The 14,360-nt window shown below is 50.1% G+C and overlaps 1 protein-coding gene across 2 annotated transcripts in view; it reads right to left on the bottom strand.

Annotated features, from left to right (window-relative positions):
• The window catches only part of Cacna1a (calcium voltage-gated channel subunit alpha1 A), a 328,905-nt gene that overhangs the window by 18,951 nt on the left and 295,594 nt on the right, over window positions 1-14,360 (bottom strand). For both annotated transcript variants that reach the window (XM_076571863.1, XM_076571864.1), the window contains 4 exons: window positions 9,628-9,778; window positions 8,948-9,075; window positions 6,332-6,428; window positions 3,202-3,307 (listed from right to left, as the gene is read on the bottom strand). In XM_076571863.1, coding sequence (XP_076427978.1) covers window positions 3,202-3,307; window positions 6,332-6,428; window positions 8,948-9,075; window positions 9,628-9,778 — 482 coding nt within the window. The remainder of the gene's footprint in view (window positions 1-3,201; window positions 3,308-6,331; window positions 6,429-8,947; window positions 9,076-9,627; window positions 9,779-14,360) is intronic.

The raw sequence follows: 14,360 nt of genomic DNA, 5'->3' as shown, positions 1-14,360 counted from the left end.
GGGCTGCAGAGTAAGAGCCTGTTAAACAAAGAAAGAAAGAGGAAAAAGAAAAAAAAAAAGAAAAGAAAAGAAAAGAAATCCCAGCACTCAGGAGGCAGAGGCAGGCAGATCTCTGTGAGTTCAAGGCCAGCCTGGTCTACGAAGTGAGTTCCAGGACAGCCAGGGCTACCCAGAGAAACCCTGTCTCGAAAAACAAACAAACAAAATCAATGAAAAGAAAAAAATTCTACCAGTTAGTATAAAATGTTGGAAATTTCATAAGAAATAAAATGGGGAGAGAGCTGGAGAGATGGCCCAGTGGTTATCACACTCACTTGATGCACGTGAGCCACATGGCAGCACGTAAATTAATAAAAAAGGGTTAATTTAAGTTATGAGCTAGTTAGAAACAAGCCTAAGCTATTGGCTGAGCTTTCATAATTAACAATAAGTCTCTGTGTCGTGATTTGGGAGCTGGCAGGAAGAACAGAAAAGTCTGTCAACAAGTGGTGCCCCATGTTGGGTGCCAGAACATGTGTTTATCTAATAATTCTTTACCAATAAAAACTTGGGAATAACCTATGAGGGTAAGAACTTGAGTGATCAGAGAAGCAACCAGTGACCTCCTTTTGCTCTCATCCCTCTATCCAAACAGGCTGAGACCTTCTTGAAGCCCCACCCTACTACTTCCTGTCTATCTGTCCTAAGTCCTCCAAAATCTCTATGGTTCATTTTGGTCAGTTAATAGCTAGCTCTGCTCTCTGATTCAAAGTAAATTTTATTGACAGTCTTGGGAGAGTCAGAATGTGATCAAAACATCACACAACACTTAGTTTTCCTGCAAAAGACCAGCTTTCAGTTCTCAGCACCTACACTAGGCAACTCACAACTGCCTGTAACTCTAGGTCCTGGGCATCTGACTTCTGCTTTTGGCCCTCCTTGGACACCAGGCACACATGTGGTACATAGGCCTATATTCTAGCAGAGATTCATACACATAAAATAAAAACAAGTAAATCTTTTTAAGATGTTTTCAAAATAAAATAAATCATTAAGAAAAGAGAGGAGTCGGGCAGTGGTGGCGCATGCCTTTAATCCCAGCACTCGGGAGGGAGGCAGAGCCAGGCGGATCTCTGTGAGTTTGAGGCAAGCCTGGTTTATAGAGTGAGATCCAGGACAGGCACCAAAACTACACGGAGAAACCCTGTCTCTAAAAACAAAAAAAACAAAAACAAAACAAAACAAAACAAAAACCCAAAAAACAAAAATAAAAAGAGAGGAAAGGGGATGTTCAGTTGCTAGTGTGCCTGCCTAGTGTGCACAAAGTCCTGGTCCATTTGTCTCCAGTACTACATAAACCAGATGTGGTGGTGCACAGCTGTGATCCCAGCATGTGGTAAGTGGAGGCAAGGGACCAGAAGGCCAAGGTCATCCTCAGCTACAGAGCAAGTTCAAGGTCATCTCAGACTACGTGAATCCCTGAATCAAAACCAAATAACCAAAGATACTAAAATGTGGAACAAATTCAAAGGAGAAGGAACCATTTGGAACAAATGATCACTCAGTGCCCTAGCTGGTTTTATTAATTTTGCTAATCCAGCTAGCAAGTATTTGGGAAAATGAGAACTTTCGTAACCCTAAAATTCTTCTTCTTCTTCTTCTTCTTCTTTTTTTTTTTTTGAGACAGAGTTCTCTGTGTGCCCCGGCTGTCCTTGAACTCAGAGATACCCCTGCAGGGATCAAAGGTGTGTGCTGCATGTTTGGTTCGTAGCCCTGAATTTTTTTTTGCCAGCACTAAACTAAATGTACCAGGCAGAGAGCCGAGCTGAGAACTGGGCAGCCTGCTGAGCTGGAGACTGAGAGCATCAAACAGAAGGAATGATGAAGCTGCTACTTTAGAAGATACTGACAGAGTACTGGAAATCATACCAACATCTAAAAAAGACAGGGAACCAACCGCCACTCCCAGCTCTCGGGAGGCAGAGGCAGGTGGATCTCTAAGTTCTGGTCCAGCCTGGTCTACAGAGTGAGTTCCAGGACAGCCAGGGCCACATAGTGAGACCCTGTCTCGGAAAATCAAAATAAAAAAGAGGGAGAGATATCAGATAATAAGAAATAAAAGGGGCGCCGGGCGGTGGTGGCGCACGCCTTTAATCCCAGCACTCGGGAGGCAGAGGCAGGCGGATCTCTGTGAGTTCGAGGCCAGCCTGGGCTACTAAGTGAGTTCCAGGAAAGGCGCAAAGCTACGCAGAGAAACCCTGTCTCGAAAAACCAAAAAAAAAAAAAAAAAAAAAAAAAGGAAATAAAAGGGGCTAGAGGTTGTGGGTACACCGAAGATGGAGCCCGAGGCGTCCTAACTTTCCTCGGCTGCCCACACTGTCCCCTCCCTTCTCACTCTCTCCACTCTCTTTTCAATCTCCCAATAGACAAAACTCTGTTTCAAAGGAAAACGTTGCAGAGCTTGAGAGGAGGCTCTGATGTTACCGCTCTCTGGGCTGAAACTTTGATGATAGGGTCTCTTGAGAGCCATCAGGACTCTCAGAGATGTCTTAGACTTACTTTTATTCGTGTGTGTGTGTGTGTGTGTGTGTGTGTGTGTGTGTGCGCGTGCACGCGCGCGCAGGGTAGGGGCAGGTTGTGTATGGCACAGCGCACATATGCAAGGGAGGAAACAAGTCTTAGCAACTGAATTCAGGTCAGTTTTTACTTCCGGAGCCACCTGGCCAAGCCTGCCTCCCTCTTCTTTATAAGCCCCGCCCGGCCGCTGGTTCTCGACAGTCAGATTAACACAGGCCCTCAACCTACCTCTTCCCACTGGGTTGTCTCCGTAGACTCCAGACATCACTCCGATGTGATCTGGGTCAGATCCTACCTCTTCTCTCTGATCCTGGGGGTGTCTCCTTACTCAAAGGCCAAGTCAGCTCAGCAGGACCCCGTGAGGTTCCTACTCCTGCTGCACCTGTTTGTTCCTACTTCCCAGGGCTTTTGCACGCAGGCTGGTCTCAGGCCAGGGTTCCTTTCCCTGAGTCCACACGACTCATTGTGCTACCTACTTCAAAGACTAGACTGGGCGCGGGGCTCTCCCCTGTAAGGGCTGCAGCCCCTTGGTTGGAGGGTTCACACAGGCCCAGGCATGAAGAGAAGGACGGTGGTGCCTCTGACAACCCAGCAGGAGTGGGAATCTCTGCTGCCCCCGCTTCCAGGCCCCCAAGATCGCCTTACCCTTGGCAATCTTGATGTCCAGGGCTGTTCGGATCAGAGCCATGAGGGTGGAGTTGAAGTGCACTGTGTTGTCATCCGCTACAGGCAGGTCCATCCGCAGGAGTCTCTACAGAAAACCCCAGGGGAGGGCAGTCATTCTTGGGCCCTACCGGCATCTTGTAAGCCAAATTCACCCGACCCTCCAGGGAGCCCCAGGAAGAACTCTAAAGCTGGGGCAACTCCCCTGTGGTCACCTACACCAGCACAGAATTTCTCATTCCCGCACCCGCTCTGCCCAGCATGGAGCAACGAAGGAATTCAGGGATTTCCACACTGCGGACTCCACCTCGCTCCTCCCCACCCCCCCTTTTTTTTTTGAAGACAAGATCTTGCTGATAGCACAGGCTGTCCTCGGAACTCATGGCAATCCTCCTGCCTTGGCTTCCTGAGCGGCTGGGATGCCAGGGCCTGCCACCACTCCCAGCCCAAGCGGTTTTTTCTGTTTTAAATTCCACCTTCGGGAGGGACCTGAGGTCTAGGGGCCCAGAGCTGTCGCCCCAGATTCTAGCCCTGCACCAGAGTTCTTCTCAAAGGCTCCCTTTCACGTCCACCCAAAGAGAAAGAGCAGAAGGCGGATGTCAGCAGCATGTGCGTGCAGCAGCCTCGCGGTGGGATCCACGGCCACAGCCGCCGCTCCCCGCCCCCACCCCCTGCTCGGCCCAGGATGGGCAGATGATGGGCACCCAGCCGCAGCATTCCATCCTCAGAAGCGGCAGGCACCTCCCCACGCAGGCCCCTTGTGGACATGCAGCGAGGCCTACACAGAGCGGCACAAACGGGCTCATGCAGACGGAATCTCGAGACTCATTCATAGCTCCGTGGGAAGTGACTTTCGGGGCTTGCCAGATCATGGCTGTCTGTGCAGTAGCGGGGAGAAGGGACAAGGGGCATTCCTGAGGCCCAGGGAGGGAATTCTGTGTTCCAGGTAGCGGTTCTGCCTGCTCCGCAGTCCGTGGCTTGGGCAGGGGTGATGGTGGGCTTTGATGTGCCATGGGCTTGAGAGGGTGTTAAGGGCAAATCTGGGTCTCACCAGGGGATTCACAGACAGTAGGGAGACAGTAAACCAAGAACAGAGTAGGAAGTGGGATGCTGGGGTCCGGCAGGGAGGGAGGCAGTAGATAGAGATAAATGAGGCGCTGTGTACAGCTGGGCAGGTGTGCACTGTACTGGGTTAAATGTGACGACAGCTTTTGCTGTATAGTGGGAAAGTGTCTTCTCCGTCACACAGTTTCCCAGCAGACAAAGTGTTCTGTAGAAAATATGCTATTTTAAATGTGCACAAAGGTGCCTTAGGGAGCTTTATACAGACATCAGGCTGGGGAGGGACAGGAGGATGCCTGTGGGAAGAGAGGGACAAGGAGCAGCCACACAGGCTTGGAACAGTACTGAAAGGAGAGGAACCAAGATGGCTGGGAAGGTCAGGATGTGGAGTCACTTCTGGGGCATGGGGTTTGAAGGTCATCCCTGGCCACCTTGAGGATGAACTGAGGGAGCAGATGTCCTCCAGGGCCGGGGGAGATTCCAGGACAGAAGTTTAGAGGAGCAGCAGTCTCCTCGCTCCCTCAGCTGGCATACACCCCCCGCCCCAGATCCCTCCAAGGCAGCGTGCAAGGCCTGATTGGTGCACCACGATCGGATCGGGGTGGGGCAGCGGCAACCCTCCTGCTTGCTCTGAAACAATGGAGTGGAGAGGCATGTGGGGCGTCTCGGGTAGATGGGTGGCATGGTTCAGGCGCTGGGGAGACATCTCCAGGGCAAGGGGAGGATGGGGGGACTCAGCTGTGGGAGGTGTCAGATCTCCCGGGCCCTAAGTCAGAGGTCAGCTTCAGATGTGTGTGGAGAGGCCAGGGTTTAAAGGCTCAAGGCACGAAACAGTCTGCCCTGGGCCTGGGGCTATGTGTTTCTGGATGGGTAGAGACTTTGTACAATTTGGCTCCCCAGGGTGGGTCATATGGATGCTAGGGGACTGGAGCGCTCCCTCCCCCTCCCCGTGGCTTGTTGGCCATAATGGAGTCTCAAAACACTTAGACACTCATCAGAAAGGACACAGTGCGCTGCTGAGAGTCGAGGGATGCTCATGACTCAGTTACTCGAGAAAAGAAAAAAAGAAAAAAGAAGAGGATGTCGGCAGAAGACTCGCTGGGTGTTGTGGTCACCACCGAAAAGTCCCCAGCTCTGGGACATCGGTGTTGGCAAAGATAGACTACCTTGTAAGCCACTCTGGCCGGGCACTTCTTCCCCAGACCCAGGGGTGGGGACATGTGTCTCAGCATCTGATACATGTCCGGGTAAGGCATGCGACCCCTGGCAGCACCAAAAACAAAAAAACAGGACGGGGGTGGGTGGGGCAGAGAACCAAAAGGGTGGGGGGAGAGGTGGAGAAGAAACAGAAAAAGAAAAAAAGAAGAAGAAAAAAAACCAAAAACCAAAAAAACCACACGAGCCGAAAAAATAGAGAAAGAGGCAGAGAACGATAAAATAGATATTTCAAATAAATGGAAAAGAGGAGAAAAATGGAAGAAAAGGTAATTAAAAATGATTATTTCACTGCTTACAAGCAGGCAGAGAGAGAGAGAAAAGAGAAACAGTCAGACTCCACTTGGGCTCCAGGCTGGCTCAGGTGGTGCGGAGCTGGAGGGCTTTACCGTTCGTTCGAGGGGCCGAGCACTCTGGCTTGGCTGAGGCTGGTCTCTGAGGGGGCCTGGGTGAGGAAGAGGAGCTAGGGCAGGGCATGGGGGTGGGCAGTGGGGCTGGAGGCTTCGGGAGGCAGGGAGTGGTGGAGGAGAGAGTGGGGGTAGGGAATGCAAAATTACAACTCCCCCAAGGGATGCGTCTGATTTGGGGGTGTCGTTGAGACCACGGGATGGGCAGCTTCAGCTAAGAGCAAGCACAGATGTTCGGAGGGAACAGAGGTATGTCCCATGCTTCGTGGAGTCTGCATGGCCGCATTCTGGAGGCTAATATTGGCTAGTGTAATGCAAGAGAGAGATGGCTCTGTTTTTGAGAAATATATATATATGAAATATATATATGGAAGACCCCAAGCCACACTCATTCAATCGATGCTAGCAGGTTTTAGTGGAAATCAAACCTTGCAAGCAACCCTATGAGGACATTTCTTGCCTAAGCCGAGAGGGGGCGATATTACTCGCAATAAACTGTACATGTCCTTATAGTGAATGCGGCCGCTGAAAGGAGAAGAGAGGGTTAGTGGAGGTCCTGGGTTGGTCACCATGACAAGGGCTCCCCAAGCACACAGTGGGACCGGGATGATGAGGCTGAGGCCTCCTCTGGGACAAGTAAACGGTCTGACACATTCAGAGACACTTGTGCACCCCCGCCCTCAGGGGAGACTCTGCTGGGGTGCTGCAGGTTCTAGGCTGTGGCCTCTCCACCCGGGAGTCCTCTGCATCTGCCTCCTTTGCCACCTACGTGGGCTACACTGGTGTGGGTGGGTGGGTAGCCTAGTGGAAGGGGCAGCATCCCAGTGCAGTGACCTAAAATCAAAAGGAAGAGTTAAACAGGGCCCCCAAACCAGCCCCAGGCACATGCCTGCCCCGGCCTCTCCGACTCAAGGAGGGCTTCTCTGGGGGCTGCAGTCATGGGGGAGACAGACAGCTCTCTGCATTTGCTTGTGGGCCTGTTTTTCAGGGCTGAGGCTGGAAGAAGCAGAGCACAGACCACTAAGAGCCCCAGTGCTGCTCCTGGAGTCCTGGGTCCAGAAGGAACTAGAATCCTTATTCTGCTGCCCCGGAGGTGCCTCAGGACACTCCATTTAGTCTAAGATGCCCTGTGATCTCGTTTGCCAGCAGAGGGTGTGCTGGGGGGGGGTGTCTCTGTGCAACGGAACTAAGGGCTCAAATATGCTGGCAAGAGCCACCTTCTTAGACCTTGACAGTGTTTATTTTAATAAAAAATATTTATTATTTACTTATGCACCTGTGAGTGGGTGTCCACAGAAGCCAGAAGAGGGCATAAAATGCCCTGGAGCTGGAGTTAAAGACAGCTGTGAGCTGCCATGTTGGGTTCCGGAAATAGAACCTGGGTCCTCTGCAAGGGCAGCTGGTGCCCTTGACCACTGAGCCGTCTCTCCAGTCCTGCTTTTTTTTTTTTTTTAATATCTTTTGTTCTCATTCTTTTTTTAAGGTAGATTTTTAAAAATTTATTATTTTTATTTATTTATATGTGTACAGTGTTCTGCCTGCATGTGTCCCTGCAGGCCAGAAGAGGGTATCATTAGGGATGGTTGTGAGCCACCATGTGGTTGCTGGGAATTGAACTCAGGAACTCTGGAAGAACAGTCAGTGCTCTTAACCCCTGAGTCATCTCTCCAGCCTCAGCCTCACTTTTTATTTTTTTATTTTATTTTTTTTTTTTATGTGGCTGGAGAGACAGCCGTGGGTGCTGGGAACCGAACTCTTATATTTTTGGTTGTGAGCCTAGCCTTTAACGGCTGAGCCATCTCTCCAGCCCTTAATTTTATTTTTAAAAAGGCTTATTTATTCACCTTCTGGCTTTTTTTTTTTTTTTTTGAGACAGGGTCTCACCATGTGACCTTGACTGTCCTGAAACTCACTATGGAGACCTGAACCCAGGTTCTTTGTGAGAGCAGCACATGGTCTTAATCACTGATCCATCCCCCAGCCTCGTGTGTGTGTGTGTGTGTGTGCGCGCGCGCGCGTGCGTGCGTGCGTGCGTGTGTGTGTGCGTGTGTGTGTGTGTGTGTGTGTGTGCGTGCGCGTGTGTGCGCGTGCGTGTGTGTGTGTGTGTGTGTGTGTGTGTGTGTGTGTGTGTGTGCGTGTGTGCAGGTGAGAGAACAACTTGTGAGAGTTGCTTTTCACCATACGGGTGGATCCTGGGGATTGAACTCAGTCAGACTAGGCAGCAGGTGCCTTTACATGCTGAGTCATTTGCTAGCCCTAAAATTTTATTTGAAGTAAGGTAATAGACCTTGAACTTCTGGTCTTCCTGCCTCAGTCTCCTAAAAGCTGGGATTATAGGTATACGCCACTGTGCCTGGCTCTTTTGTAAGCTTTATTATTATTATTATTATTATTTGTTTTTGGTTTTTTGAAACAGGGTTTCTCTGTGTAATAGACCTGGCTGTCCTGAAATTCTTTCTATAGACCAGGCTGGCCTTGAGATCTGCCTGCCTCTGCCTCCTGTTTGCTGGTGTTAAAGGTGTGTGCCACAATGCCTGGCTTATTTTGTTTTTGAAACAAGGTCAATTGTAGCCCAGGCTGGCCCTGCACTCCTGGTTCTCCTGCCTCAGCCTTTTGAGTGTTGGGATTGCCCACATGTGCCACAATGTCCAGCCTACTTTAAATTTTGAATTGAATGCTGCCACTCTAACACCGGGGCATGTGCCAACGTGGGCCAGGGCTGCCTCAACACTCCCAGGTGAATGGAGGCCAGAGGTTCTTAATGTAGGTTACCACCTGGAGGCCTCACCGTAAGAGACCAGAAGAGTTGTGGAGGACAGGGCACCTTGAAAATCCCCATAGTTGACCACCTTCATCTAGAAAGGCTGGGGCTTGGACAAGGGGTAGCTTGCACTCAGCCTGAGGTAGTGTGGAAGTCATGATTCCCACCCTGGACTCCTCACTCCTGAGGTTCTGATGTCTCACACCCGAGACCTGACTTAGTTCCTGTCCCAGTTTCAGGAGGAGGTTAGCAACACAGCCAGAAGATTTGTGATCCTCCTTACCAGGCAGCAGGGTCATACTCGGCCCAGACACGCACGTACTCATCCAGGTGGTGGGGGCCCAGGATGGAGGAATCTCGGGTGAGGTACTCGAAGTTGTCCATTATGACAGCGACGAAGAGATTCAGCATCTGGGGGCCAAGGGGGCCAAGGGGAGTAGAGAGGAGAGCATGGGGGAGGGGCAAGGGACACACAGACCCAAGGGAAAGAAAGGGTGTACACATAAACGGCACAGACACAGAAGATACCCACTCAAGGGCCAGTGAGAGTGGAAGCCCGGCAAAGGGGAGAGAGATGGACAGACAGACACGCCCAGAGGCAAAGCCCGAGAGAGGCACAGTGGAGGCATGGTGCGTTATGTGAGCCCGGGGCCAAAGCCAGAGCCTGCTAAGGTCCAAATCTACCCACCAGAGCTAATCAGGTTTTCACTGGGGGCCAGTTCCAGCTGGGAAGGCCCCGGGCCTCTGCAGGAAGGAGTGTCTACTATGGCTCAGAGTAGAGGAGGCGGGTGTTCCTTTACAGTGCTTAGACCCACAGCCACCCATCCAGTTGTCACCACGGAGGAGACAATTTGTCAGGAGCAGGGAGGAAGCAAGTCTTCTACCCCAGTCACAGTCTACAGAGACTCCTGTACTGGAGTCAAGGGCAGGGCTGAGGACATGGCCCTCCGTGTGAAAACTCACCAGAAACGAGCAAAGGAAGATGAAGGAGACGAAGTAGAAGTATGCAAACTCATTGCCACAGTCAGCTGTGAGGATCCCAGAGTTCTTATCACACGGCTTCCCACTCAGGCAGGAGAGCATGATGTTGTGCCACGCTTCTCCTGTGGCGCTCCTGAGGATAGGCAGCATCAGTGACCCGTGACCTGTGACCTGGGCTCTGGCCCCAAATGGACACCACTGCCTCCCTACCGGGGTACGAACTGAGGCTCTGAGCTGGCCAGTCATGGGCCCAAGTCTCAGGGGACCATCTCCTTGAGTGCTCACAGGGCTCTGCTCGACCTGGTTGTGCCTTAAAAGTCCATGGGAAGGGCTCAGTGAGCACAGACAGGTTCTTGTCACAAGGCCTGGCCACCGGGCTTTGATCCCTGGGACCCACACGGTAAAAGGGGAGAACTGACTCCCACAAGCTGTGGACACTCTGCGCTACACGTGTGTGCCACGGCAGAGGTGCCACGGCAGAGGTGCCACACCCACACACGATACAATGTGACAAATGTCAGAAAGATGAGAAGCGAAGTGCAGGGGAAGCAGGGACCCAGTGGGGTGTGGGAGAGCTGGTGGTGGCCATCTGGGGATCTGTGTGACTCCAAGACTTTTCTCCCTCCACATGTCCATCTCTTAGGGCCCCGTCTCCGGGTTGCTCGCCAAGCATGCCAGGCTCTTCCCTGTCTTCAAGCCTATCAACCATGCTCCTGCCTCAGGGCATTTGCACTGGCTGTATCTTTTGCTTAGATGTCCTTCTCAGGATCTATATCTCTCATAGGGTCTCACTATGTAGCCTAGGCTGACCTCACACTGTGTAGCCTAGGCTGGCCTCACGCTGTGTAGCCTAGGCTGGCCTCACGCTGTGTAGCCTAGGCTGGCCTCTTCCTGTGCGCTGGCACCGCGGATGAGCAGCACACTCTGCTTCCCACTCTCTCTGAACTTTTTGCTTGTTTGGTTTTTGAGGCAGGGTTTCTCTGTGTAGCCCTGACTGTCCTGGAACTCACTCTGTAGACCAGGCTGGCTTCAAGCTCCCACCAATGGGATGAGATGCAGTCACAACCTATACCAAGGATAAAGGCAGAAGTCATCTTGGTCCTGTGTGCTTGCTAGACTGATTTGGGTTTGGGCCTGTACGTTTTAAAAAAAGAATTTTTTTTTTGGTGTGTCCCTTCATGGAACATGGAGGTTACTCTTTGTTTCTAACAATTCGGGGGCCTGTCTTGAATTTCAAGCCCATCAGGGAGAGTGATCAGACTCTTCCCTGGAAGACATGTCCCCTGCCATGTTGTGGTGCTCCCAGGGTCTCAGGTAAACTAGGCTGGAAAGGCTCAAGGATGCAAAGTTTCTCAGCAATGCGGGGAAGGGCCCAGGAAAGCTGCACATCACAGCTGGTGTTCAGGACTTGTGAGCGAGAACAAGAGCTGGACCCGCGGGGGCTCCAAGGGCTCTCAGTTTAGATTCAAGAAATTTCCTCCTTAGGGATAGGCATTGAGATAAGGTCAGGAATGGAAAATAATCAGGTCAAACTGAGGACAGAGAGGATCTGCTGGCTTAAAAAAACAAAAAACAAAAACCAAAAACCCCAAAATAAAACAAACAAACAAAACCTCAAAACGAAACCAAACTTCACAGTAGCTCCAGTGTCACTACTCACAAGGCCTCCTTAGCTGGGTGACATTGCAAACATCAGTTTGATGAGGTTTTACTAAGTCTCTGTCATTCAAAGCCTGAAGCATGGCTCTGATGGCCATCCTCCGGATGTACAAGCTATACAACAATACCTGACTGTCTTGTGTTTTCTGAAAGACTTACCTTGGAGCTTATAGATCTTGTTATCAATGTCTAAATGTCTACATGGTATGTTATTATTTATTTATTTATTTATTTTTTATTTTTCAAGACTATGTAGCCCTGGCTGTCCTGGAACTTGCTATATAAACCAGGCTGGCCTTGAACTCACAGAGATTCACCTGCCTCTGCCTCTGCCTCCCCAGTGTTGGGATTAAAAGTGGGTACCACCAGGCCCATAAGGTTATTGCTGTTATTTTTTACGTTATCCTGTGTGTAGTTTAGATGGGGCTTTCTTCTATGAGTGTGGTGGTGCACAGCTCTCTCCTCTAAGGCAAACGACTGCCATCCTCATAAGACCAGCTGTGCCACGGGGGCTGCAGAGATGGACAAGCATACCAGACAGGTACTGTGGTTGGCGCAGGCCAGGTGGGAGGGAGCCCACAAGTCTTCTACCCTGTGCGGAGAACTACAGGCGACTGAGGAATGCTGAGCAGGAGACATCATCTTCCTCAGGAAGAGCACATCGATGGGTGTTAGTTATCTAACACCAAAGGGTCAGCCCAGGAAACACACAAGTAACAATGTATGGACTGAGCAGGATGTACTTCTCTATTTAGTAACATAGGGATGTTATTGAAAAATTCATGAAAAAAGAGGCCATAGGTTTAAAAGAGTGTGGGGGAGGCTGGGAGGGAGGAAAGGGAAATGGGGAGTGATGTGATTATGTTATAATCTCAAAAAAATCACTTAAAAAAATAAGGGATTGTTGTTCTTACAGACGCCAGTGTCGCCAGTACCCACCTGGCAGCTTACAGTAACTGTAGTTCTGAGGCCCTGACACCTTCTGACCTCTGAGGTCTCTTGCATGCATGTGGTGTACGTACATACATATGCAGAGGTGCATGTGTACAATACAGAATTAAATAAATAAATCTTTAAAAAGATCATCACAGCTGGACCTGGTACTACTGATGTTCCTTCATAAGAGGAGGGTGTGGGCTGGGTCACTGGACCCTCACTGAGCACCCAGACCCTCCTCCCAGCCGGCTGTGTGTGGTTCTGCCCTCCTGGTAACTTGGCCTTGAGGTCCTGAGGAGGAGCTAAAACATAAAGGCGGGAAGACTGGAGAGAGCAGGCTGCACCGTGGGGAAGCCACTGTCCATACTGAGGGAAGACTTTGCAGTGTGGCTTCAGGTCACCACACCTCTGTCAGAACCCCTCAGCCATGCCCTTGTAAGTAAGGCCCCAGGTGAACTTTGGTTTGTCATTAGGACTTTAGGACCTGCAGGGAAAAAATTCTCACAACAGGTGGTCAATTTATCTTGTTAACGTTAATATTAGGTCTCATGATGTTAAGAAAGAAAATGATGAGTAACAGAAAATGTCAGAAGGATATGAGAATGGAAACAGCTTTAGTAAAGAATGGTTTGTGCATGAAGATTAAGATGACTGGATGTTTCTAGAATGAAAAAGAAAACCAGGAAGTCTATGCACATATGAAGTCTGAAGTCATTCAAAGTTTGTAAAAGACGAGATTTAGAGATTATGCATATGACATTATCATTTCTAGGGTCCAGTTTCAATACATTGATGTTAAATGTCTGTTTAAATAAATGGTGTTATTGACCCGCTCTTGATGAGTGCAGGACTGGGTTAAAGGGCAAACATGTATGTCTAACCCATGTTTCTTGTAGGAGTGTTAAGTCTAACCCATGTTTCTTGTAGGAGTGTTAAGTCTAACCCATGCTTCTTGTAGGAGCGTTAAGTCTAACCCATGTTTCTTGTAGGAGCGTTAAGTCTAACCCATGTTTCTTGTAGGAGCGTTTTGTTTCTGTCTAGGCAAACACAGTAGTTAAAATACCTGACTGCTGTAGCTGACCTTCTCAGTGTTCAGTGACCATACTTGGAGGCCGGTACTGCTGTGGGCAGAGGGATTAAAAAGACAGTATTCCCTCCTTTCTCTCCAAGGTCAACTAGACTCCAGGGCACTGTGGGGCTTCTCTAAAATGTCCTGTAACTACGGGAGTCACCTGTCCTCTTGTTCAGGGAGGCCATGGAGACCTACTAGGTGAACTCTAACCAGTGTCCAGCTTACAGAGAGGAGGAGGCACAGAGGACGGAGTGAGGTCATGGTGAGCCTTAGACTTGTGCTCGAACAGATGGAGCCAGAGGTTCCTCTCAAGCCCAAGTAGTGACCCCTGAGGACCAGACTCTCAACTGGGCTTGACAGGAGAAACCCAAACCCAAACCAAAGGAAGTGATTGATTTTGGCCATCTGCATGGTCTTAACTGCCCAGCAAGAACACGTAACAGAACACCAGTGATTGATGTTTCCTCAAAAGTCCAAGGGGTTGGACTCCCCAGACTTTGTGCTGGGCATGGTGGCACACCTTTAATCCCAGCACTCAGGAGGCGGAGGCAGAGGCAGGTGGATCTCTGTGAGTTCAAGACCAGCCTGGTCTAACAGAGTGAGTTCCAGGACAGCAGGGCTCCATAATGAGACCCTGTTTTAAACAAACAAACAAATGCTACTCTGATCTTTTGGTTGTTTAAAATGATCTATTATTTTTACTTTACTTTATTTTATTTTATGGACATTGGTGTTTTGCCTGCATGTATGTCTGTGTGAGGGTGTCAGAGCTCCAGGAACTGGAGTTACAGACAACTGTGAGCTCCCACATGGCTGCCAGGAACTGAACCCAGGTCCTCTGGAAGAACAGCTGGTGTTCTTAACTACCGAGACATCTCTCCAGCCCATTTTTTTTTTCCCAAGACAATGTTTCTTTGTGTAGCCCTGGCTGTCCTGGAACTCACTTTGTAGACCAGGCTGGCCTTGAACTCAGAGATCCACCTGCCACTGCCTCCTGAGTGCTGGTGCTAAGGGTGTGCGCCACAGGTCCAGCTCAGTTGCTCAGATT

This window comes from Peromyscus maniculatus, chromosome 5 (genome assembly GCF_049852395.1).
Source record: "Peromyscus maniculatus bairdii isolate BWxNUB_F1_BW_parent chromosome 5, HU_Pman_BW_mat_3.1, whole genome shotgun sequence".
In the NCBI taxonomy this organism is placed as follows: domain Eukaryota; kingdom Metazoa; phylum Chordata; class Mammalia; order Rodentia; family Cricetidae; genus Peromyscus; species Peromyscus maniculatus.
Note: the sequence above shows the minus strand (reverse complement) of the source record. Positions and strands in the feature narration are given on the sequence as shown.